The sequence below is a fragment of the Bufo bufo genome, chromosome 1, assembly GCF_905171765.1.
Source record: "Bufo bufo chromosome 1, aBufBuf1.1, whole genome shotgun sequence".
NCBI classification, from domain to species: Eukaryota; Metazoa; Chordata; class Amphibia; order Anura; family Bufonidae; genus Bufo; species Bufo bufo.
The window spans coordinates 468,689,506-468,716,536 of record NC_053389.1 but is presented as its reverse complement, the minus strand read 5'-3'; the positions used below and the strand labels follow the sequence as shown (position 1 = coordinate 468,716,536).

Here is a 27,031-nt window from a genome sequence, read left to right as displayed (position 1 = left end):
TCACTGCAAATGCTACAGTGAGCAGGTGAACAGAACAGAGAAAGCAGCTCTTATATGAGCGCTGCCGTCTCTTTAAATAGATGATCGTCGGGGGTGCCGGAGGACCCCGACTGATCTGATATTGATGACCTATCCTGAGGATAGGTCATCAGTAGTAAGAAGAGGACAACCCTTTTAACAGTAGGACTGGAGGTAAGGGGGAGGGGGCATTTCAATATTTGCCTTGGTCAGCAGAAAAGCTAGGTGCACCCGCACTGAGTGAAGAGGGGGGGCCCAAGCTGAACTCTTGCACCAGGGCCCATGAGCCTATAGCTACGCCCCTGGCCATACTTCCACAGTTTAACTTGGCCAGTATTTTTTAGTATTCAGGTTAAATTGCTGTGTTGGCACTTTGCGATTAAAAAAAATGGGTTTTGGGTTGCAGTTTGGGCACTCGGTCTCTAAAACGTTTGCCATCACTGATCTAGGTAAAGGAAAATCATGGTGGTCTCAAGCACGTTTATGTTTTTAACACTACTAGTCACCGGCATTGATGGGCAGGCTTTAGTACTGTCCTAGCCGTTTTGCAGGCTAGGATAGCGCTAGAGCCCGCCCATTTGTGCCGGTAACGTCACGGGGTTCACTGCTGGGTAGAGGCCTCCGCCTAGCAGTCCCTATGGAGAGCCCGGTACATCACCAGATCTCTTAAAAAAGCGATTCAGCGCAGGGCAAAGGAGAGCCCTATTAGGGGGGCTGCCTGAGTGAAAACGGGGGTATGTTCAGGTTCAGCTCTGAACCTGGACAACCCCTTTAACATGTATCTATTGTGTGTACTGTGCTTCACATTTAGGCAGCTCAGTATTTTAACCATCTGGCAACAGGTCAGCAACAAATACAAGCTGTTTGATTCACGGGAGATATATTATTTGCAGTGCTTATTTATACCACTATTAAACGGCGGTGTGTGCATTGCCTGTTTATTATCACCGATACAATCCACACAGCAAATGTAACCAACAACACATTGGTTCCAACTACATTAACTGTTCAAGTCCTGAAAATGCCAGTAGGAGAATTATAATGTCTTTTTACTATAGGGAGAGCAAAGTGGACCACATTTACTAATATGAGTACACCTAGACCATGCCATTAATTGTGCCAAAATTTGGCACAATTTGGAGTATCTAGTGTTAGAAAAATCCTCTGCAACTTTCTCTCCAAGGTGAAATGGCTTAAGGGAAATAGGGAGTGACTTCACGGGAAAGAGACGTAGCCTGTGATATGAGAGTTTGCGCCAAAGTTGTGCTATGATTCTGGTGCAAAATTCTGTTGCAAAGTAAGCCAACCAATAGGTGGTATATAGAGAAAAGTGTCTAGCCATGCGCCCAATATATCATCCAGCCTGGGCCACTGTGATAAATTTGGCCATGTCTAGACTGCCTAAGTGTACGCCAGCTATAGGATTAGTGTCTTTGCAGCACTGAAGTCATAGGTATGGAATTGACCAGGGACAACAACTGCATGAAGTTTGGATGTCTGCATTGGTTTTATCCACATCCCTCTGTTTTTTTTGTCACACTCAGAGTTGGCATTAGAGAGGCATCTCAATCCCACAGGGGGCCCACGCAGGCATCTGGAGCTTTTCATTTCCTATTTGGGAGTACTATATTTCAATTCACAGGTCTAATTTTCTATAAGGGGGCAGTATTTTACTATTAGGGTGCACTGTTTTCTATTAGGGGGCAATATTTTGACATTAATTGACACTATTTTGCTATAAGGAGTCAAACTGTTAGAGGGAGCACAATTTTCCTATTGAGAGAGGTATTAGCCTTTATTTGGAGGCACAAAGGTGGGCATTTTCATTATGTGGAGGCATTAAATAAGTTATGACTAGGTGGCATAAAGGGGGTATTATTACTTTGAAGTGGGTACAATTGTGGGCATAATTACTATGTGGGGACACAAAAGGGGTTTATTTATGTTGTGTCACACTAACAGGAGCACTATTACTTTATAAGGCATAAACGGCACTATTACTGTTTGTGGCCACTGAGAAGATCACTATTACTGTGTGAGGTACTTTATGGGACACAAAGGGGGCACTCTTTCTGTTTAGTGCACAATTAATTCTGGGGCACAATAGTATAACAGTCATTGTGTGGCAATATTGATTGGGCCTTGTATAGTGGTATTATTGCTAGTACATTACACTGGCTGTCCAGGCCCGTTGCTGCTCCGTTCTTCCCTGCAGACACGGACGCTGCGTTACAGACTTTATGGCGTCGCTGCCCTGCTGCTATCTTGCTCTCCTGACGGCGGTGCTCCAGCCTACAGATGTCCTTGTTAGTTCCTGCAGATTTCTGTTAGGCCTCCTGACTTGTGCTATAGGAAATGAGCACTTTCTCTGACAATTAAAGGGCCAAATGCTTTCCCAGCCAATGGTTGGCTGTCTCTGGGTATTTAAGGACACTGGTACTATCTTAGGAGGTAGCAGCCTGGTGGCTCCCTCACAGCGAAGTCCAGATCCCTGTACAGGTGTTAAATGTTGAATATCGGGGGACTGCCAGGATAATGCCCTTAGAGTTATCCCACAGTGAAACTGGTTGGCTGGCACAGTGGGTCCACACTTGTTGGTACAAACATTGAAGCATTTAGAGCCCCATTTTTTTTTTTTCCAGAGCCACAGTTTGTCCAAAACAAGCTTTGCCTGTGCTCCATAGACAACTTGAAAAGCTTCCTAGGAATTTGGCTCAAATGGGATTGTGAGCCCCATTGATGAGTAGCTTTTTACAGCACTGTGGAATATGCAGGTGATAGATAAGCAGTAGGATTACATCAATTCATTTTGCTTTCTATCCTGCACAAGCCACGATTGCAACATCATTTTCTAACATACAGCAAAGAGAAAAAATGCAGCTTGACAACAGAATCTCATTTCACATATTCATTGACATGCCTCACTAAGCAAAATAATGTTTTCTCACTTACTGTGATTGGTGGAACGCCTTCACCTGAAAGACAAAGCAAACATAAAAAAACTTAGTCATGTCTGACTTTTTGCTACAGAAATATCTGGCAATTCTTTAATGCATCAGAACTTGAGAAGGAAAATAGTGTTGGAGGAGATGCAAGGGAGATGTGCTCCTCTGCCGAATATTGACCAAGTGGACCATTAGTAGAAGTTTATGTATCCCTATTCATTACTCGTTCAGTTGACATCTCTATACCAGTCTTGTTTGTGGAAGGGCTTGGGTTTAGTTTGACAATGAATCACTATGACATGACTATGTTGCCAGGTTTTGAAGCTGTCATGGTTTTCTGCTGTCTGGCCAAGAACAGAAACAGAACTGGCAGTTAATAAGAAAGTAGAATGGTGCCAGAATTACTGAGCAGTATGCGGTCTCATTCTTTTGTCTACCTACAGACACGGTGACCCATTTATTTAGAGACATGCTGTTCTGCACTCATTTATTAATTGACTTTTCATATATCACAACATGGGAAATAACACATAACCGGACCTGTAGATAATATATAAACCTTTGCAAATGCCAGTCATTGGGATATATAGTTGTGTGTACAAATTGTGTCTTCTTTGCATGTACGGCAGTGGAGAGTCCAGGTGTGACATCTCATATATGGACATTTGAACTGCACATATGGTACTACAGCTAGTCATCCAAATATTTTATTTGTATCAATGACAGATAATAACTGAAAAAACAGATCCGAAAAATCTGTTGTGTTCTGTTCACACATTTATAATGGAAATCACGCTCAATGACAGAGCCATGGTATGACAGATACCACCAGTGCCCAACAGACTCTATTCGATAACAATGGCTCCGTCATATTCACAGGAGACCATAGCTCTGCATGCATAGCAGCTCTTCCTATCAAATCTTGCCAGACCGCCAATGAAGGCTCCTAACAGAGCCACTGATGGAAGTGTGAACACAGCTTTATCAGCTCCATTAACTTTTATATAAAAATACTAATGTCTTTCAAGCTGCTATCCTTGAATGCAGTGGGCTGATGGATGTAAAAAGCTGATGTGGCTAATGACAACTAATCGATCCTGTGTTTTACATTTATTATCCTATTGTTTTCAGTATAAAAATATGAATGATCATCTATTTCTACCCTTGTCACATTCTATATTAGGCTACATTCACACGGCCATCTTTAGAACAAATTGAACTCAATGGGGTTATTCACATGGCTGTTTATTTAACGGCCAATGAATAGTGGCTATCAAAAAAAACGTCCAGGAGGACCCCATTGAAATCAGCGAGACCATTTTTAAGGGCCGTCAGACAGGAGTGCACCCCCCTAAAAAAACTGTTAAAAACGGGTACTCTAGTGTAAAATGGCCTTTTAGGGGTTAAAATAAAATGAAAAATGACTCACCTCATCCACTTGCACACACAGAGGCAGTCACTCCTCTCTTGATGCTGAAGGAAAGTGCAAGTGGATGAAGTCATTTTTTTTTTCACCATAAAAAACCCTGCACAATATTACTGCTGCGGGCCACTATGGGGTACATTATTAATGCTGGGGGACACTATGGGGGACATTATGTATATTGCAGGGGTTGGGATTTAAATAAATAAAAAAAAACTATGAACATCATCCATTAAAAACAGCCAGAAGGGTAGAAAATGGATGCAAGAATGGTTGAAAAATGCCCATTAAAAACTGACAGTGTGTCCATTTTTCATAGCCATTTTTTTGTGAATGTAGCCTAAGTAAATATTCCACCAAACCAGTCTAAAATCTGAATTCAAATATGTTTTGATCCAATAAACCAATAACCAATAAACCAATAATGGCCATTAATTCCACTGCTGTATTTGATAATTTATTGCATTTTTATTTAACTTTCGAGAAACTCTTGGATTTTGGATGCTGCATTCAGATGAATTTAGCTAAAATAGAGTGAGATATGTTGTACCTGGGCACAATAGTTGGTTATTTCAGGACCTCCTTTTGTTTCGGCTGTGGTTGCTCCATTGCATTTGTGATCAGGAGACTTTTCATCATCGGTATAATTAGTGTGGAGAGCAGGGTCTAAATGATCACAGGTCTTCACATGGTCTTCTAAGTTTTGAGACACACAAGATTCATTGTCCTGAGGAGATGACACGACCATTGTAACCTTATCGGCATGACTGTGATAGAGATGCTCTGTATATTCACAAGGATATTCTGAATAACTTACCCTGACACATTCCTCCTTGTGAACTGGAAACTTGGAGACATCAAAAACATCCTGTAATGGCGTGAAGTTTCCCACAGTACTTTTCCTCAGCCTCCGCAGTGTCGGAGAGGTGGATATCCTGCCAAGTGCCTGTCTATCGAATTGGAATGGTGTACTGTAGCTCCCATCTCCTATCTCCATTAAAATAAGTGGAGGAATATTTGCCTTTTTGGGCCTTTTTTCGAATGCAGTGTCCGTAATGAGTTGCTCCTCTTTTGTGTGGGGTTCCTCATTTAGAGTATTTTGACTTAGTTCATCACTCTTTGTATGTGAATCAGAAGGAGAAGATAAGTCGACGTCAAAAACTTCAACTTCATTATCTTCATTTGTGTATTCTGTAATCAAAATCTCTTCTTCATCCATGTCTTGGAAACAAATGTGAACGGGTGCCAGCATTTTTCTTACATTCCCATCATATTCCTAAAGGAGAGGAAATGATTACAGATGAACTTGATGTGATAACACACTCTTTTTAATTGAATCTATCACCAAAATGGTGCAAACACTCAAATTTCTCACTGACACAAATATCATATACATTACAGTAATCACAATAACCTAAAATACTGGATTATTTTGGTTAGCAAAATGAAGCATATTCTTTAGATTTCAAATCGGTTTTTGTCAAAATGAGAAAGAACATACCTGTAATTACATTAGACCAATATAAAAGAGGAGCTGTGTTCTGATATTTATATAAGGCCACTTTCACATCTGCGCTTTCCATTTCCGCTATTGACATCCGTCATAGGATGTCAATAGTGGGGGAAAACGGTGTGGATTCATTTATTTTCAATGGGGCTGGAATGTGCTGTCCGCATCTGCATTTGCGGATCCGCACCTTCAGATCCGCACTTCCATTCCGCAAAAAAATAGAACATGTCCTATTTTTGTCCGCAATTGCGGACAAGAAAAGTAATTTTCTATGAGAGTGCCAGCGATGTGCGGTCCGCAAAATGCGGAACGCACATTGCCAGTGTCCGTGTTTTGCGGATCCGCAAAACACATATGGACATGTGAATGGACCCTAATTGTCAATGGGGACAAAACTGAACTGAACGGAACGAAATGCACCAGAATGCATTCCGTTCCTTTTTGTTGCGTCCCTATCTCTAACAGAATAATGCTGCAAGCAGCGTTTTTCTGTCCGCGATGTGGTGCGGAGCAAAACGGATCCAATGCAAGTCAATGGGGACAGATCCGTTTTATCTCACACAAAGGAAAACGGATCCGTCCCCCATTGACCTTTAAGGTTCATGACGGATCCGTCTAGGCTATGTTAAAGATAATACAACTGGATCCGTTCGTAACGGATGCAGGAGGTTGTATAATCAGAGTGGAAGAGTTTTTGCTGATCCATGACGGGTCCAGCAAAATTGCTGGTGTGAAAGTAGCCTCAACTGTATGTCTTACTGACTATTGTATGTATTACTACTGATTACTGTAGTATTGTATAACAAGCAAGTCTTTGTACATGTACGGTAATCTTTCCTGAGAAATTGTCTCACCTGGCCTATAGCTTGCAGTCATTTTAACATCTCATATGAGTTCCCAGAAGTGATGTATCTAGATGTGCATTACACAGCAGTCTAGCTATATCTGCAAGATAATACTTTGGACTTCAGACATCAATCTTCAGGTGGCCATACACATTAGTCCAAAGTTGATGAAAACAGAAGATTTCAACCAAAACAACCTTATGTAGAGCAAGAAGCGGTCGTTATTTTTAGCCAACTGATTCATCTTATAGCCGGATGAAAGATCTCCAGCCTAAGGGCTCATGCACACAACATTATTTTGGGTTCAGTATACTGGCCGTTTTTTGCGTTCCGTATATCGTCCTTATACGGAACCATTCATTTCAATGGTTCAGCAAAAAAAACTGAAGTGTCTCCGTGTGCATTCCGTTTCCGTATTTCCGTACCGTGAAAAGATAGAACATGTCCTATTATTGTCCGCAAATCACGGTGCTTGGCTCCATTCAAGTCAATGGGTCCTCAATAAAAAATACGGAACACATACGGAAATGCATCCGTATGTCTTCCGTATCCGTCACGTTTTTGCGGAATCATCTATTGAAAATTTTATGCCCAGCCCAATTTTTTCTATGTAATTACAGTATACTGTATATGCCATACGGAAAAACGGAACGGAAAAACGGAACGGAAAAACGGAAACACAACGGAAACAAAAAACGGACCAACGGATCCTTTAAAAACGCTAAAAACACTGAAAAAGCCATACGGTCGTGTGCATGAGCCCTAAAGAAAGATTGGTCACGGCAGAAAGATCTTTCTTGGAAAGAAAGTTTCCAGAAAGACTGTTCATCCATCGTCTGATTTTATTGAACATGTATGGCCAGTATGATCAAATGTAATGCCCAATATAAACTTAAATGTGTGTGGCCGTGTCTGTGAAACAATCCTTCAGCAGATGATCATGTGTTCAATTGCTGTTTAACCGTCCACCTACTTCTGTCTAATGTGTATGGACTAGTGATGAGCGAATCGGTCTGTCCCACTATGGACAAACCCAATTCGTTTGTCATATTATCTGTACTGTGGCTGAGGAACTGTCTGTATAGGGATGTTAAAATGTATTCTTTGAGATGAGGCCAGAATAAGATGGCTGCCAGTCCCGATCAAGTAGCCAGTGCCGATGAGTAGCGGCACATGCACAAACATACTTAATTACGAATCCGAACCCAGATTCCTTATGATTGTGGCACCCGCCACAAATCCCTTGTTCAGATTCGAAATGAAGTATATTCGCTCATGTGCCGCCGCTCACAGTAACAGCGTATGTGCCAGATTAAGATGGTCTCGCGAGACTGGCGACAATTTTATTCTGGTCTCATCGCAAAAAATATATTTTAATAGACAGTCCCCTTGGTCACACTACAGATAGTATGATGAACGAATCGGGTTTGTCTTTAGTGCGGCGAAAAACTGATTTGCTCATCACTAGTATGGACACTTTTAGACAATGTTTGACATAGCTAATGCAAAAATCTGTAGGACACTACACCACAATTTCTGGGGCAAATTGGATTAGTAGAAAATACGGATTGTTTATTGGAGTCAAGATGCTAAATGGGAAGAAACATTTTTATATCATTTGCTTAAAAAGAACCTGTCATGTTGAACACGGTGTCTGATCTTCCAGCAGCAAGTTATGGAGCAGGAGGAGCTGGGCAGATTGATATACGGTATATCGTTTTTGGAAAAAGATTCTGTATATCTTGTAGTTCATTCATTTAAACCTCTGTATATTTTAGGCTTAGGAGTCCAGTGGGTGGTGCTACTCAGTTACTGTCATTCACTGATTAGGACCACTTGCTGGACTCCTAAGTTCAAGCAGGAATCTGAATAAAATTCAAGCTTTACAGAATTTTCCCAAAACTATGTATAATTTAGCTCAGTTCCTCCTGCCCTATCATGTGCATGTTCAATGTGAAAGATTCCTTTTGAAATAAAAAAAATTAAAAAAAGGCTTATAAAACAAATTTTCTTCTCAGGGTCGATTCACACGTCTGTATGTGTTTTGCGGATCTGCAAGTTGCGGATCCGCAAAACATGGACACCGGCAATGTGCGTTCCACATTTTGCGTACCGCACATCGCCGACACTCTCATAGAAAATGCCTTTTAAATTGTCATCTGAAAAACTCCATATTTTCTCAAGTCAACTACTCTTATATCATCTTTGTCATAAAAAACTATTTTTATTATTACACTTTAATAATTAAAGTATTAAGGACCCATTCCACTGGCAGATAATGACTAAGACCATCGCTAACAAGCGTTCATATGAACACTCATTACCGATGATCTGGCAGTGTAAGGCTCCATTCACACGTCCGCAAAATGGGTCTGCATCCTTTCCGCAATTTTGCGGAATGGGTGCGGACCCATTCATTCTCTATGGGGACGGAATGGATGCGGACAGCACACAGTGTGCTGTCTGCAGCCGCAATTGCGGAGCGCGGCCCCGATTTGGGTCTGCAGCTCTGCAAAAAGATAGAGCAAGTCCTATTCTTGTCCGCAGCTTGCGGACAAGAATAGGCATTTCTATGGGGGTGATGGGCTGTTGTGTTGCGGACCCGCAATTTGCGGGTCCGCAACACACCACGGACGTGTGAATGTAGCCTAATACTGCCTCCGATTAGCCAACGAACGAGCAAACGCCTGTTCATTTGGTATGTGTCAGCATGCCTGTTTTCTCTGCATTAATAAACATAGAAAACATATACTTCCCTGTATACTTTCTTTTTTACAAAAAGTGTTGGCATACGCTATATGGTAACAAACAACAATTTTTTCTTTATTTTTTTAAGAATAATTTCATTTTTCTGTGTTCAGACTGGGCTTGCCAATTATATAATGGAATCTAAAGAGACTATTTAATATAGCCTAATAAAATCATGTGGCATCCCACGTCAGCCGACATACAGTAATCAAAGGAGGGCTTTATTTGTAATAAAATGAATTATGTCTAGACGTCATATTTAAACAGGCTCACATGTTTGTCTTCAGCTGAATTCGATTTACTCATTGACATATATAACACTCTTTCTGTTTCAATGTGGCACCCAAACTGAGATCTTCACCCTTTGGCTATGTACTGTATGTGTTTACGTATCTATGCCCTTAATGGGAGTCAAGGGATGCAGCTAAATACTTACTGCATGGACATGCATATATAAACTATATAGGCTGCTGCCCTGTGCATACATTTTCTGTGGATAGGCAAATAAAAACTATGGTAAAACAAACAAAAAATTTTTTTAAAACCCTACCCTTACTTGTACACATTGGATGCAGACATTTTTGTTAGTTTAACTAATTTTTAATGGATCATGAGCTTTTGTTTTTCTATAGAGGACAATTGTCTGACAATCAGAGAGAGAGTCGCCTCTTCAGAAGAAGATATAAGTGGTCATATACATTAGCCTAAAGTTGATTAAAAAGGCAGCTTTCATCCAAAATAATGCAGAAAAAAATTGGATATGTTTATTACAATTTTTCTCGAATCGAATTTAAAGACTATTTAATACAGCCTAATAAAATCATGTGGCATCCCATGTCAGGACATACAGTAATTAAAGGAGAACGCTATGTATTATGTCTAGAGACGTCATACTTTAATTTAAAACAGATTCACATGTTTTAGTCTTCAGCTTTATAAGATTAGAAATAATAAGATAGATAATATGATTTAATCAGTCGGCTATATAAGAGTACTTTCACACTAGCGTTATTAGAATCCGTATACAAAGGATTGCTTATTTTTCTGGATCCGTTAGACGGATCCGGTGATATACCGGATCCGTCTCATCCGGTATCATCTGGAATAACGGATCCGATACTTACATTTTTTCAAAGATCAAAAGCCCGATGCATGCGCAGACTGGAAAACCGGATCTGGCGATGTGGCATTTTCGGGAACACTTGGTACCGGATCCGGCATTAATACACCTCTATGGAAATTAATGTCGGCTCCCGCAGTATTGCGGTATTGTTCCGGAATTTTGGTCGGAAAAAATACCGTACAAGGGACGGAACGGAAGACATCCTGATGCATACTGAACTGATTGCTTTCCATTCAGAATGCATTAGGACAAAACTGATGCGTTTTTTTCCGGTATTGAGCCCCTTTACCGGATTTCAATACCAGAAAAGAATAACGCTAGTGTGAAAGTACCCTAACACACTTATGGTTTGAAGCACCATAAAGGCCAATATGGAATAAAATGTGTATGGCTTCATTGACATAATGATTGTTTGCTCACTAGGCAATCTTTCGTTCAACAGTTGTTCAAACATCAACTCTGTATGACCACCGGTAGAATAGGTCTGTACTATACCATAAAAATACTCGGCTGTTCCATTATCATATCAGGGTATGCAGTCTGATAGCTGCTTTAAAGGTTTGTCCAACATCTTTAACAGGAATCTATCGGCAGTTTCGACCATGCTGAACTGCACTAGGTAGAGGCTGAGAAGTGCAGAATAAACATATTTTTTATTATCAGAAGTTGTGTGAATAGGAAGTTTTATTCTGCCAAATTCTGCTCGTTAAGTGCACAGCAGGCAGAGCTTCACTGTGAAGTGCTCTCTGCATTGAGCTTCTTCCCAGCCCCTTCCCTTCTGCTTTGAGTGACAGCTGCATTGCTTTCCTGGCTGTCAGCTGGCAATGTTGTGAAGCAGGTGACTGCAGAGAGCACTTCACAGTGAAGTACCACTCAAACTACTCCTAATACTACAAGTTTCACTAATCGTATGTCTGTCCTGCTCTCCCCATCCCTAGCTAGTGAACAGTTTAGCCTGGTCAAAACTGCTGACAATGTAATAGAAAATGAAGCTATACCCGCCAGTTACTCCCCTGCTGTTTCTAGCACCTACAGCTCTGGTCTCTCAGGAACTGTTTACATGACTGCAGTGGTGATATGCTGGATTCCTCGTGTAACCAATGCAGCCAGTCATTGCCCTCACCATTGCCGCGTAGGTATGCCGCACACAGGGCCGGTTTTAGACAAAATGTGGCCCTGGGCAAAAGTACAAGTGGGGCCACAAATTCTTAAGTATTGCACTATCCATCACATTCAGGCCTATTGCACACGACCGTATGGCTTTTTCAGTGTTTTGCAATCCGTTTTTCACGGATCCGTTGTTCCGTTTTTTGTTTCCGTTGTGTTTCCGTTTCTGTTCCGTTTTTTCCGTTCCGTTTTTCCGTATGGCATATACAGTATACAGTAATTACATAGATAAAATTGGGCTGGGCATAACATTTTCAATAGATGGTTCAGCAAAAAACGGAACGGAAACGGAAGACATACGGATGCATTTCCGTATGTGTTCCGTTTTTTTGCGGACCCATTGACTTGAATGGAGCCACGGACTGTGATTTGCGGGCAATAATAGGACATGTTCTATGTTAAAACGGAACGGAAAAACGGAAATACGGAAACGGAATGCATACGGAGTACATTCCGTTTTTTTTGCGGACCCATTGAAATGAATGGTTCCGTATACGGACCGTATACGGAACGCAAAAACGTCCAGTAAACGGGAAAAAAAAACGTCCGTGTGCAATAGGCCTCAGTCGATTCAGAATAATATATGATGGTTGCTAGGAGATGTAGATTGTTATTCTTCAGGGTTTTTTTTTCACGCTCCTGAAAAACTTATCAAAACTGATTGCATCCGTGTGAAAAAAAACGGAACCACTGAATGCAATTGCAGACAAAGGCCTCATGCACACGACCGTTGTTCTGGTAGGCATCCGAGCTGCAGTTTTGGCGGCTCGGGTGCGGACCCATTCACTTCAATGGGGCCGCAAAAGATGCGGACAGCACTCCGTGTGCTGTCCGCATCCATTTCTCCGTTCCGAGGCCCCGCAAAAAAAATATAACCTGTCCTATTCTTGTCCGCGCTTTGTGGACAAAAATAAGCAGTTATATTAAAGGCTGTCCGTGCCGAACGCACACAGACGCCATCCGTGTTTTGCGGATCCGCGGTTAGCGGACCGCAAAAAACAGAACGGTGGTGTGCATGAGGCCAAAACTGACTGTACTTGTGAGCAAAATCATCAGCTTTTTCCTGAACAGATCTGGACACAATCTGTATCGTTTGTTGGAAAGGGGCCTTAGGGCTCATTTTTTGTGCAGGTTTTTTTTTTTGTATACCATTTGAGAGTGTTTAACAACAAATCGCCCATTTTGTTTTTTTTCATTATGCCATTCATGGTACAGGATAAATTATTTTATATATTAATAGTTCAGGCATTATGGGGCGTGTGATACTAATGATCTTTATTTTTTATTGTATTCTTGTTTATTATATTTTAAAAAACTTTTTTTTTTACATTTATTTTCCCCCCTTAGTGGTTTTGATCATGCAATTTGTCTGATTGCTTCTCCCAGACTGCAATAATTCACCATTGTAGCCTATGGGAGATGAACTATGGGGGTCATTTACGTATTAATGCTGGCGTTTTAGATGCCGACGGTAATATCTGCTATATCTGGAGGTGGATCTTCTAGAGTTATGTAGAGACGCTGGCCTCTACATAATTTCGGCCAATCCACCGCTGCTTCTAAATATAAGACAGCTTCCCCACTATTTTAGACCTGGCGTGAGCGGGGAAAAGTCACAGATTGCGGTGCAAAGGACCTTTGCGCTGCAATCTGTGCCAGGAATACACCTACTTTAGGCATATTTCTGGTTAGTAAATGACCCCCCATGTTCCTATGGAGCCCTGCCAGAGAAAGAAGGTTGAGGTTGCCATAGCAACCAATCCCATTGTGGGGAGCCATTCGGTCACCGGACCACAGCGCTCCCAGAATTTGGCTGCTTAGATGATGTGGTCACAATTGACCACAGTATCTAAGGGGTTAACGGTCAGTGAACAGACTCTGCCGCGAGGTGTTTGTTGTATAAAACAGCACGCGCTCGGTGGTTATGACGCCGGCTCAGCTCCTGAGCGAGTGCCATTTTCAAAGAACTGACAACTGCCGTTAGGGTAGCCAGAGGTCCGGTTTTAGGCCAGGCAGTCTGGTTTTTAGACTCCCTGTCCTCCGTCCGGAGCAGGGCCTTGACGGACACAGGGATGTCCTTTTGAACAGCTTAGGGTGGGTTCACATCTGCGTTCTGGATTCCGTTATGGATTTCCGTTATAACATGGTTATAACAGAAAAATAACGGAATTTATAAGACGGAAGGACGGATCCGTTATACTGCCCATAGACTTGTATTATGATGGAATGCAAAACGGAAGCCTTTAAAAGGCATTCCGTCTTAATAGAAGTCTATTGGAATCATAACGGATCCGTCCCGTTTCCGTTATGCAGAACGGAGAAAGAAATCCTGTCGACAGGACTTTGTTTTCCGTCTTGCATAACAGGAACCAGACGGTTCCATTAGGATTCCCATAGACTTCTATTAAGACCTAATGCCTTTTAAAGGCTTCTGTTTTGCAATCCATCATAATACAAGTCTATGGGCAGTATAACGGATCCATCCTTCCGCCTTACGGATTCCGTTATTTTCCGTTATCACCATGTTATAACGGAATGCCATAATGGAATCCAGAACGCAGATGTGAACCCACCCTTACACTCAGACAGCAGCACTGAGCTGTCCAAACATGAGCTGCAGGGAGAAAGTCACCCTCCCTCCCACCCCTGCAGCTGACCTGAGGTTAATTTTACCCCGTCCGCTGTGGAGTGGGAGGGGCGTGGCCTAACTGGATCAGGGGCATGGCTTAATGGAGCCGGAGGTAGAGTTTTACAGTCCATCTTTTCAGGGTGGCCTGAATGGCCAGCCTAACTGCGGTACATATGGGGTTAAGGGCAACTATATATATACAGTCAGGTCCATAAATATTGGGACATCGACACAATTCTAACATTTTTGGCTCTATACACCACCACAATAGATTTGAAATGAAACAAACAAGATGTGCTTTACCTGCAGACTGTCAGCTTTAATTTGAGGGTATTTAAATCCAAATCAGGTGAACGGTGTAGGAATTACAACAGTTTGCATATGTGTCTCCCACTTGTTAAGGGACCAAATGTAATGGGACATAATAATAATCATAAATCAAACTTTCACTTTTTAATACTTGGTTGCAAATCCTTTGCAGTCAATTAAAGCCTGAAGTCTGGAACGCATAGACATCATCAGATGCTGGGTTTCATCCCTGGTGATGCTCTGCCAGGCCTCTACTACAACTGTCTTCAGTTCCTGCTTGTTCTTGGGGCATACTCCCTTCAGTTTTGTCTTCAGCAAGTCAAATGCATGCTCAATCGGATTCAGGTCAGGTGATTGACTTGGCCATTGCATAACATTCCACTTCTTTCCCTTTAAAAAACTATTTGGTTGCTTTTGCAGTATGCTTTGGGTCATTGTCCATCTGCACTGTGAAGCTCCGTCCAATGAATTCTGAAGCATTTGGCTGAATATGAGCAGATAATATTGCCCGAAACACTTCAGAATTCATCCGGTTGCTTTTGTCAGCAGTCACATCAATAAATACAAGAGAACCAGTTCCATTGGCCCACGCCATGACTCTACCACCACCATGCTTCACTGATGAGGTGGTATGCTTAGGATCATGAGCAGTTCCTTTCCTTCTCCATACTCTTCTCTTCCCATCACTCTGGTACAAGTTGATCTTGGTCTCATCTGTCCATAGGATGTTGTTCCAGAACTGTAAAGGCTTTTTTAGATGTCGTTTGGCAAACTCTAATCTGGCCTTCCTGTTTTTGAGGCTCACCAATGGTTTACATCTTGTGGTGAACCCTCTGTATTCACTCTGGTGAAGTCTTCTCTTGATTGTTGACTTTGAGACACATACACCTACCTCCTGGAGAGTGTTCTTGATCTGGCCAACTGTTGTGAAGGGTGTTTTCTTCACCAGGGAAAGAATTCTTTGGTCATCCACCACAGTTGTTTTCCGTGGTCTTACGGGTCTTTTGGTGTTGCTGAGCTCACCGGTGCATTCCTTCTTTTTAAGAATGTTCCAAACAGTTGTTTTGGCCACGCCTAATGTTTTTGCTATCTCTCTGATGGGTTTGTTTTGTTTTTTCAGCCTAATGATGGCTTGCTTCACTGATAGTGACAGCTCTTTGGATCTCATCTTGAGAGTTGACAGCAATAGATTCCAAATGCAAAGAGCACACTTGAAATGAACTCTGGACCTTTTATCTGCTCATTGTAATTGGGATAATGAGGGAATAACACACACCTGGCCATGGAACAGCTGAGAAGCCAATTGTCCCATTTCTTTTGGTTCCTAAACAAGTGGGAGGCACATATGCAAACTGTTGTAATTCCTACACCGTTCACCTGATTTGGATGTAAATACCCTCAACTTAAACCTGACAATCTGCAGTTAAAGCACATCTTGTTCGTTTCATTTCAAATCCATTGTGGTGGTGTATAGAGCCAAAAAATTTAGAATTGTGTCGATGTCCCAATATTTATGGACCTGACTGTATATGTTCTTCTTAGGGCAGCTAGACCATTGTATATATTGATTTATTTAAAAACACCTGCCCCACAGACTTGCTTCAGTGCACATTCTTACCCCTTCATTCCTCCTGCACTGCTGCTCAGCACTTGACTTCTCCTTACTTCACTTCTGTTTCTCAACTTCTCCTGACCTGATGCTGCCAGCCTGGTCAGGTAGGTGATGCTGTGAGTGTGTCCAGGAGTGCAGTCCCAGCCAGATATGGCTAGGCTGAGGTGATCCTGTCCTGCAGTGCCTCTGCTCCGACTCTACTGGCTCCTCTGAGAGGACGCTGAGGCTGAGCAGAGAACTTGAGCAAGCTGTTGCCGTACTCTGCGCTCTGCCACTGCTCCACTTGCTACCTATCATTGCACCCTGCTCAGCTGCGGCCCGTCAGTTCTCTTCCGTATCTGGCGGCTGGGCCAGCAGCTGAATGGCACAGTTGTGTGGTGGTGACTGTGGAGTGAGCAGGGGGCCCTTTCTGGGATGGGGCCCTGGGCAATTGCCCAGTTTCCCCCCCTAACGCCGGCCCTAGCCGCACATGACTGCTGCAGCCAATAATTTTCCTCAGTAGACCGCTATATACCTGAACGGCATTGCTGCAGTGGCAGGAGGACCGGAGAGAACAGTATAGCATCCTTTTTTAACTTTAGACAATTTGGGGGCTTGTCCAAGATTTTTAATTATCTTGAACAACCCATTTTAGGCTACTTTCACACTCGCGTTTTGGGAAGATCCGTCATGGATCTGCAAAAACGGATCTGTTACAATAATACAACCGCATGCATCCGTCATGAACGGATCCGTTTGTATTATCTGTAACATAGCCAAGGATCAGTCATGAACTCTATTGAAAGTCAACGGGAGACGGATCCATTTTCTATTGTGCCAGATTGTGTCAGAGAAAATGGATCCGTCCCCATTGACTTACATTGTGTGCCAGGACGGCCAGGTTTGGCTCCGCTTCATCAGGCGGGCAGAGTTTTGGTGTCCGCCTCCAGAGCGGAATGGTGACTGATCGGAGGCAAACTGATGCATTCTGAGCGGATCCTTTTCCATTCAGAATGCATTAAGACAAAACTGATCAGTTTTGGACTGCTTGTGAGAGCGCTGAACGGATCTCACAAACGGAAAGTCAAAACTCCAGTGTGAAAGTAGCCTTAGAAATTGTTGCATATTTAGTTACCTAGAATAAGAATAATTGTTTGGTAGCCAATTACATTATCTTATTCTTATCAGTAGCAAATGACTTCTAATGTATTTTCATGTCAGTCTCCTGGTTAATGGACTACTGAGTCATTTAGTGTCTGTTTACCTTCATTGTCAGTATTTTAACCTCTGTCCACCTGTCTCCTGCATTATGTCCCTCTGGTGTCTGTTTGCCTTTTATGTGTGTATTTCCCCCTGAGCCATATATTTGTGTCATGCTGTCTGGTGAGATAGATAGCATATCTATTCCTAACATGCCTTCCAGCACCAGGGGCGTAACTACCATAGCGGCAGACCATGCGACTGCTATGTGGCCCAGGGCAAGAGGGGGCCCAGTCCTAGTTGGGATTATCTCCTCTTCTACTGGAGGTGAAAACTTGGCCAGGACTCTACCGTCTCATGGAACAACTTTTAGCAAATGAGGTAGTGGAAAATAGCCCAAGGGTCATTGAAAGGGTCTAGGCAGAAACCCTTATGTCCTGTGGGGGGGGGGGGGGGGGGGGGGGCTGGTTTGATCCTTGCTATGGGGCCCTTATGTCTCTATGTACGCCACTGTCCTGCACCATAATGTCTTTTTGTATCACACTGGTCACGATGAGCCCATTAGCCCAAAAAGGGAGGTAAATATTAAAAGGAACACACTGTGTATCTGAAAAATCTCTAATGTACCAGTAGGGATGGTCCTCCATTTATTTAGTGATAACAATAGTTTAGTTGCATAACGTGTACAAAAACATCCAATTGGTTAAGTGGTTTACTCAGATTCTGATATTGATGGTCTATCTGCAGGATACGTCATCAATATCAGATTGGTGGTGGTGGTGTCTCTTGCCAATTATTTGTTTGTTTGAGGTGGCTGTGGCACTCCAGTGATGACCATAGCCTCCTCAAAGCTTGACAAACATAGTGTCGGCCATTGGATAGTGTCTATGACTTAAATGGGACTGAACTGTGCCTAGGCCACATGACCAATGAACGTGACATCACTAGCCTAAGAAGAGGCCGCAGCGCTATGTTGAGCACCGCGGCCTCTTCTAACAGCGGAACAGGATTCGGGCCACCTCCAATCAGATACTAATGACCTATCCTAGGGATAGGCCATCAATATTAAACTTTAAGGGTTTTCTTTAGGTTAGTCAGGCTTTTTCAGTTTTTCTGACTTATCAATTACACAGAGAAAATAATATTTGGGGTTTAAGTACATTTTGATTCCTCAAAATTCAAGACAGCACTTCAGTCTTAATTGATGTGAAATTGCAATTTTTAGATTTGCACTTTAGGTCTCATGCATCTGGCTGGGTCCTGTACATGAGGTAGCACCTGGAATGCCCTGTGCCTTAATACAACAGAACTGTATGAACTTCCAGGGGAGTTCAGTCTCCAGTGGAGCATATCTCAATTTTGATGTAAACTTGGAGGCATATATGGAGGAATATACAGAGCAGTTTATGGGTGCCCTATTATGGCTGTCTACATCACTGAGGTTGGGTGGAGAAATAATATGACGTTGTCTACGAGACGTTAATCCTGCCTGCACGAGTTGCACCATGATTAGACGTAGATTGTGCAGTCTCCCATAGACATTGTCTTGGGTTCTAGGCTTGGAAGTTAAAATTCACATAAAAGAAGTAAAAGTAGTGTCCCAAAACCACAGTGTTACCCCACCACATCTCTCGTAACACTTTCACCCTATAATATCTGGGGTAAAATATGCTTTAGTGAGAAGCATACACATACATCTAAACTCTCTGAACATCCTAAATGAAAGATGGACATTTAAAAAGTGCACAGATTTCATGTCTCATGTCACCAAATAGACTATAAAAGTATTAATCATTAACATAAGGCTTCATGACTAGAGATGAGCAATACCATTCTAAACCAATCGAATTCAAAATGATCCCAAAATTCTGGTCAAATCTGAATCTGCATTTTTTTGGCCATTCGATTTGGGCGTATTTCTCAAAATGGCGTAGGCCTTTTTTTAGATCAAAAGACAGGAAAGATGAGGAAGAAGGCTCAAATGACACCAGGTTATACACTCACGGCAGGTATTTGCCACATAAAAACATAAAGAAAACCCTACCGTGCAGTTAGTTTCTTTAAATAGGCTGTTTGTCACCACCAGCAGCCATGCATTTACCCATAGCCATATACTCTGACAGTACTAATGCTGGCTTGGCATTGCAGAGTTTGAAAGTAGTTGCATACAGTCCTAGCCAACCCAAGGGTGTCAGCCACAACTTTTTCGGTCAACTGGAGAACTCTCAATTCAGGTCGAATTTGTTTGGACCCAAATCAAATCACCTGATTAATTCGGCCTAATTGATTCAGGATTCAATTTTAACTCAATATAGCATGTTAATGATCGGTATGCAGTAACATTTTATAGATAGCGAATATATGTATTGACTGACCCAATTCAATTCATTACAGGTACGTAAAGTAATTGTGTGCATATCCCTATTCATAATGATCATGAAGCTAATTTCCAACAAGTGTTTTCAGTTGAGGAGACATACACCGTGTGATGGCCACATTTCCCAGACCAAACACTGCTGCTCCTCTGCACCAAACTCACAGCCTCATAATAACTTATGATACTAGGAGTTACTGCCTAGCTTTTGGTCTACTGTACTGTACTGTACACACATACTGAAAATGAAAATCTGACCCCTTAGATTTCTCTAGCTCTGTCATAAACCCTTATGGGGTCATTTATCAAACTAGTGTAAAGTAGAACTGGCTTAGTTGCCCATAGCGACCAATCAGATTCCACCTTTCATTTTTGACAGCTCCTTTGGAAAATGAAAGGTGGAATCTCATTGGTTGCTATGGGCAACTAAGCCAGTTCTACTTTACGCAAGTTTGATAAATAGCCCTACTAGTGCTTGGGAGCACCTGATATTAACCCCTTCCCAACTTCCCACTGGATATATATGTCCTATCTGCACATACCCCGTGCAGATAGCACGTATATACGTATATAAACGTTCAGACAGCGCTTTAATCTAGCAGGAGCAGGTCGGGTCCCGGCTGGGAGACACAGTGGGGACCCCGAGGAGAAGACAGGAGCAGTTTATTACCACTTCTGCCTTCTACTGTGCCTGGAGGACAGCACTGCACGAGAGCAGGGGGGTGAGCAGGAAGAGGCAGAGCAGCTTCCTCTGTTAGTCCCAGTGGTCATGTGACCGCTGGGGGTGTCTGGGTCAGAAGCAGACCTGCAGGGGCTAAGGAGACCCAGATCAGCTCTGCCTGTGTGTAAGGCCCCCACAGGGGGCTGTTTTCCTCTGTAACTGGGGCTCCTGTGGATGCCCTAGTTACAGTGGAAACTGTGGGGGGGAGGGGGGGAAGTAAAAAAAAAAAGTCAGTGCTCTCCAGAGGTCTTTTAATGACCTCCTGGGGGACATATTATGTGTCAAAAATAGATGAAAATATAAGTTAAAAAAAAATACAAATATATACAGTACAGACCAAAAGTTTGGACACACCTTCTCATTCAAAGAGTTTTCTTTATTTTCATGACTATGAAAATTGTAGATTCACACTGAAGGCATCAAAACTATGAATTAACACATGTGGAATTATATACAAAACAAACAAGTGTGAAACAACTGAAAATATGTCCTATTCTAGGTTCTTCAAAGTAGCCACCTTTTGCTTTGATTACTGCTTTGCACACTCTTGGCATTCTCTTGATGAGCTTCAAGAGGTAGTCCCCTGAAATGGTTTTCACTTCACAGGTGTGCCCTGTCAGGTTTAATAAGTGGGATTTCTTGCCTTATAAATGGGGTTGGGACCATCAGTTGCGTTGAGGAGAAGTCAGGTGGATACACAGCTGATAGTCCTACTGAATAGACTGTTAGAATTTGTATTATGGCAAGAAAAAAGCAGCTAAGTAAAGAAAAACGAGTGGCCATCATTACTTTAAGAAATGAAGGTCAGTCAGTCAGCCGAAAAATTGGGAAAACTTTGAAAGTAAGGGCTATTTGACCATGAAGGAGAGTGATGGGGTGCTGCGCCAGATGACCTGGCCTCCACAGTCACCGGACCTGAACCCAATCGAGATGGTTTGGGGTGAGCTGGACCTCAGAGTGAAGGCAAAAGGGCCAACAAGTGCTAAGCATCTCTGGGAACTCCTTCAAGACTGTTGGAAGACCATTTCAGGGGACTACCTCTTGAAGCTCATCAAGAGAAATGCCAAGAGTGTGCAAAGCAGTAATCAAAGCAAAAGGTGGCTACTTTGAAGAACCTATAATATGACATATTTTCAGTTGTTTCACACTTGTTTATTTTGTATATAATTCCACATGTGTTAATTCATAGTTTTGATGCCTTCATAGTCATGAAAATAAAGAAAACTCTTTGAATGAGAAGGTGTGTCCAAACTTTTGGTCTGTACTGTATATATATTTTTTAAATGCAGTTGCTAACAGAAACCGTCACTATATTTACCTCGTTCGCTAGGGAACCCATTGAAATATAATAATTAATATTTGTGTCAGTTTTAATATTTAAAAAATAAAAAGCTATAATTAAAAAAATATACTTTTTAATAATAATTAAGGGTTTTCCTCCAAATTAAATCTAAAAAAGGAAAAAAAAAAATCAAGTAAAAACAAAATCGCTAAAATTATTTTGGTAGTCCAACAAATACAAAAGCTAGGGTCAATAAAACCACCACGTGCACAAAATCACAAAAAAGTTTCACGATTTGACTTCCATAAGCCTGGACACATTTTTCACAAAGTCCCCCTCATTTATGGAAGTTGCCTCCAGCGGCTTCCCTTGAAGCCGTAGGGCGAAACGCGCGTCGAGGTTGTGCGCTCAGGGTCCTCACACCCACTCACCACCATGTCTTCAGGTACGGTCTGCATTGATTTCTTCCTGTTCTAACCCTGCTGGTGATTCTGCACGTATCCATAGCGAGCCTCTTTACATACTTATGTCGATTATTGTTTATATACTGCTCTTTATGAGAGGAATTCATTTGTTACTCTCTGGCCTCTATGCTATGTGTGGATTCGCTTTGTCTTTCCCCTGCTACTAACAGGGCACTCTGCATCAATTGTTGGAAGGAATCGTACAGCAACTGCACATTGGTTTATTTTTATGCACATTTGCACTTTACTCTGGTACCTGTAATAGATGTCATTATTCATTGACATCTTGGTGTATTGTGTTGTCTGTGACCCTGTGCTTCTCCGCATTCTTGTAATTCTGTAGTAGCTCCATCCTTTGAATTTTTATCAATAAAATTATATTTTTATACCATCCCCCATTTGTTAGTTTTTGACTTCTCCAAGATGCAGGTTCCAGCGTATAGTACACCTCATTTAGCAACCATAAAAAATGTCTTAATTGGTTGCCACCCAAACATCACACCCAGCTTAATGTTTTTTCTTTACGAGCAGGAGAGTGTATTGTAGACATACTTGTTTACTAGCCATATAACTAATGAGGTGCCTCTCGCATACCTCATGGCTGTTTGATGTGCCTCTGATATAAGATGACGGTAAACATTAAAGGCTCGTGCAGAGAACTTCATTTCTGATCCAGAAGCAGATCTATTCAGAGCACTAAGCTGCGCCACATTAGACTGGAGCCCCAGCTAATGCTGCCATTGTAAGCGTGCCCAAAATTGGCAAAGGTGACTTACTGGTGAACTTTCCAACTTATCTGAAAGAATGGATGTCTATCTGTCTCTGTCCTTCTATATGCTTAGTCTGTTATGGGCATCAGAGATTGGTGACCTACACTTGAAGTGGCCACATGAATGACAGATATTCCTGTCAGCTGGGGGTTCACGTGTTCTCTATCAGTGATGGTCAGTTCGCAGTGTTCGCCAGCGAACACATGCAGGCTGCTATCTTTAGTAAGGTAGACTCACCCGCCCGGCGATGCACAGGTAAGCCCTTACCTGTGCCGGGAGCCGGTCTGAAACAAATGCGATCACCGGGAGCAGGCAGTTCCGAGAACAGCCCGATGAAGGCCCCTGGTGGCTGTTCTCGGAACTGCCTGCTCCCGGTGACTGCATTTGATTTCAGACCGGCTCCCGGCACAGGCACAGGTAAGGGCTTACCTGTGCATCGCCGGACGGGTGAGTCAAGATGGCAGCCCGCATGTGTTCACTGGCGAACACTGCGAAATGACCATCACTGTTCTCTATTAAAATGGGCAAATAACCTCTGGTTGTAGCTTATAGCCCATGAGAACAAAAGATCGGGCATGTTGAAATACAACATACCCAGTCCTCTTTCCTACAAACATCTGCTTTTGGACTCAGTGTGCCGGCTGGGCCTGTATTGCGGCCCGCAAACTGCGGGTATGCAATATACGGGCCCCGGTAGTTTTTGCACCGCATCACGGATGTGGACCGATTCACGTGAATGGGTCCACAATTTGGAAGGTCTGGTGCGGAGCGGAGGCACGGAAGCACTACGGATGCACTACTTTTTTTGCGGTGCGGACGGATCATGGACCCATTCAAGTTGAATAGGTCTGGATTCATCTGAGGAATCCACATGGATGTTGCCCATGCATTGGGGACCGCAAATTGCAAATGCGGTCCCCAATGCACGGAATGGCCAACCAACGGCTGTGTGCATGAGCCCTTTGGATGACAGTCAGGACACCCCCATACACAGTAGATAAACCAGAGTGCAGATAGAAAAAGTGCCTCTACTGCAAGGGACACCCCCCGTTCCGCTCCACCGCCGCAGCAAAGTAAACCTAGCATTACGTAGTTCATTTGATAGGGTCCAGTGTAGTAAATACTACATGACTGACTGCCTGCAGCATCCTCTGGTGATGACAGCTGATTGCCTTGGGTGCTGAGGGAAGCTGTGGGCAGTTACTCATGTAGTATTAGATGGCACCCACACAAATCAGTGGGTCATGTATTCTAGCCACTCTCCACATAACTCCAATACACCCTGATTGTAATAACATGGCACCATATGGCACTTATATAGCGATAATACTACAGCATCCCCAGCAATAACAGTGGATCATGGACATCTCCTAATACCCTAATTCATTTTGAGAAAGGTCTTCCAAGTGTGATGATAACTTAACTCTTTCCATGATGTTGCTGCGAAATGTAATAGTTAAAAAGGACACGATTCACGCACCCATTCATTGCCATTTAGGTGACGATTAGGACAGTCCATGGAGCCCTTAAGTGATCCAATGGATTGCCATATTCACTAACATAGAACAGGAATAGGTGAGTTTTGGCTGAATGCTACACATAGCTTTATAGGACACTGTAATGAAATCACAGGTGTAAGGGCACGGCCACAAGTTCGTGTGCATGAGCCCCTAGGGTACGGCCACACGTTCGTGTGCATGAGCCCTTAGGGTACGGCCACGCGTTCGTGTGCATGAGCCCTTAGGGTACGGCCACGCGTTCGTGTGCATGAGCCCTTAGGGTACGGCCACGCGTTCGTGTGCATGAGCCCTTAGGGTACGGCCACGCGTTCGTGTGCATGAGCCCTTAGGGTACGGCCACGCGTTCGTGTGCATGAGCCCTTAGGGTACGGCCACGCGTTCGTGTGCATGAGCCCTTAGGGTACGGCCACGCGTTCGTGTGCATGAGCCCTTAGGGTACGGCCACGCGTTCGTGTGCTTGAGCCCTTAGGGTACGGCCACGCGTTCGTGTGCATGAGCCCTTAGGGTATGGCCACGCGTTTGTGTGCATGAGCCCTTAGGGTACAGCCACGCGTTCGTGTGCATGAGCCCTTAGGGTACGGCCACGCGTTCGTGTGCATGAGCCCTTAGGGTACGGCCACGCGTTTGTGTGCATGAGCCCTTAGGGTACGGCCACGCGTTCGTGTGCATGAGCTTTTAGGGTACGGCCACGCGTTTGTGTGCATGAGCCCTTAGGGTACGGCCACGCGTTCGTGTGCATGAGCTTTTAGGGTACGGCCACGCGTTCGTGTGCATGAGCCCTTAGGGTACGGCCACGCGTTCGTGTGAATGAGCCCTTAGGGTACGGCCACACGGTCAAGTTTCCTGATGCAGTTTTGGAAGCCAAAATCAGGAGTGGGGAGAAGTTGTACGTGTCCATTATACTTATATGATCCACTTCTTATATTGGCTTCCAAAACTGCAACAAAAAACATTCCAAGCCATTAAATACGGTATGGTAGGCATGTGCGAATACTCCCTTAAAACGTCCCTGTCACAGCAGATTACTCCTTTGTACTTAGTGACTGAGATGTTGCAGAATTAAATGTCACATGTTAACATGCCAGCCAGAGAGGCTTTCCCTATAATGTTTTTGGTGTAGGGAATGTTATCTACCAGCCACTGAAAGTCAAGTTAAAGTTTGCTGCAGCTGTTCATTTAATACATTACCAGAGCCATTCTTATATTGTATCTGCATCACATTAGTAAAAGAGAAAACAGGCGACGTCCTGTAATTCTATCATTATTTCTTACTGTAAAATACTGTCTTCTCCATTTCTATAAATGACCCCTCAGTGAGAACAGAAGCTAGGATAGCCTTTGAGCCATGACACTTACGATTTGAAGGGTTTCACCGCAGGTTGCTGCTCGCACTTCACTTCTCTATAGTAAATCCCAGTGTGTCAGTCACAGAGTGAGCAGCAGGGACACCCTCCTGTTACTGGGCACTCCCTCCTCTGTCACAGGACAATGTCTCTCTGCTTGTTGCTCAGTGATTCCAGGCTGAGCCCATTCACTTCTTCATTCAGTCCCTTCTAGATTTCCCTCTATCACTGGTATATGCGTCCATATAGGCAGGGAACAGGTTCATCAGGTATACTGACTGACAGAACTGGTCCTATCGACTGCAGGGCGCTGCTCTTGTCCATCCCCACCCTCAGCCTGGAGAGGTCAGCTGCTTATTCCATGACAGAAGGAGCATGCATTTCTTCTACTCTGATTTCCAACAAAGAAGTAACATGATCGGTGCTGTCTACACTGATCACAATGCAAATCTCCATAAACTAGGTATTTCACACTGCTCAATATGAAAGAGGGAAGGAGTACCCAGAAGAGAGAAGTGATATCATATGGCGCTCACCCCGGTACTATCTATCTATCTATCTATCTATCTATCTATCTATCTATCTATCTATCTATCTATCTATCTATCTATCTATCATCTATGTATCTATCTATCATCTATCTCATATCTATCTATCTATCTATCTATCTATCTATCTATCTATCTATCTATCTATCTATCTATCTATCTATCTATCATCTATCTATCTATCATCTATCTCATATCTATCTATCATCTATCTATCTATCTAATATCTATCTATCTATCTATCTATCTATCTATCTAATATCTATCTATCTATTTATCTCTCTCTCTCATATCCATCTATCTATCTATCTATCTATCTCCTATTTATCTATCTATCTTTCTCTCTCATGTCTATCTATTTGTCTATCTATCTCAAATCTATCTATCTATCTATCTATCTATCTATCTATCTATCTATCTATCTATCTCATATCAAAAGTGCTTTGCAAAAGTATTCACCCCCTTGACTTTTTTCGTGTTTTGTTACATTACAGCCTTAAG

The 27,031-nt window shown here is 42.8% G+C and overlaps 1 protein-coding gene across 2 annotated transcripts in view; it reads right to left on the bottom strand.

The window, feature by feature from the left end:
• The window catches only part of PLEKHG7 (pleckstrin homology and RhoGEF domain containing G7), a 92,795-nt gene extending 66,675 nt beyond the window's left edge, over positions 1–26,120 (bottom strand). For both annotated transcript variants that reach the window (XM_040408818.1, XM_040408824.1), the window contains exons 1-4: positions 25,996–26,120; positions 5,204–5,662; positions 4,937–5,113; positions 2,971–2,993 (exon numbers count right to left, since the gene is read on the bottom strand). In XM_040408818.1, coding sequence (XP_040264752.1) covers positions 2,971–2,993; positions 4,937–5,113; positions 5,204–5,638 — 635 coding nt within the window. In that variant the 5' untranslated portion in view covers positions 5,639–5,662; positions 25,996–26,120. The remainder of the gene's footprint in view (positions 1–2,970; positions 2,994–4,936; positions 5,114–5,203; positions 5,663–25,995) is intronic.
• Positions 26,121–27,031: the final 911 nt, after the last annotated feature.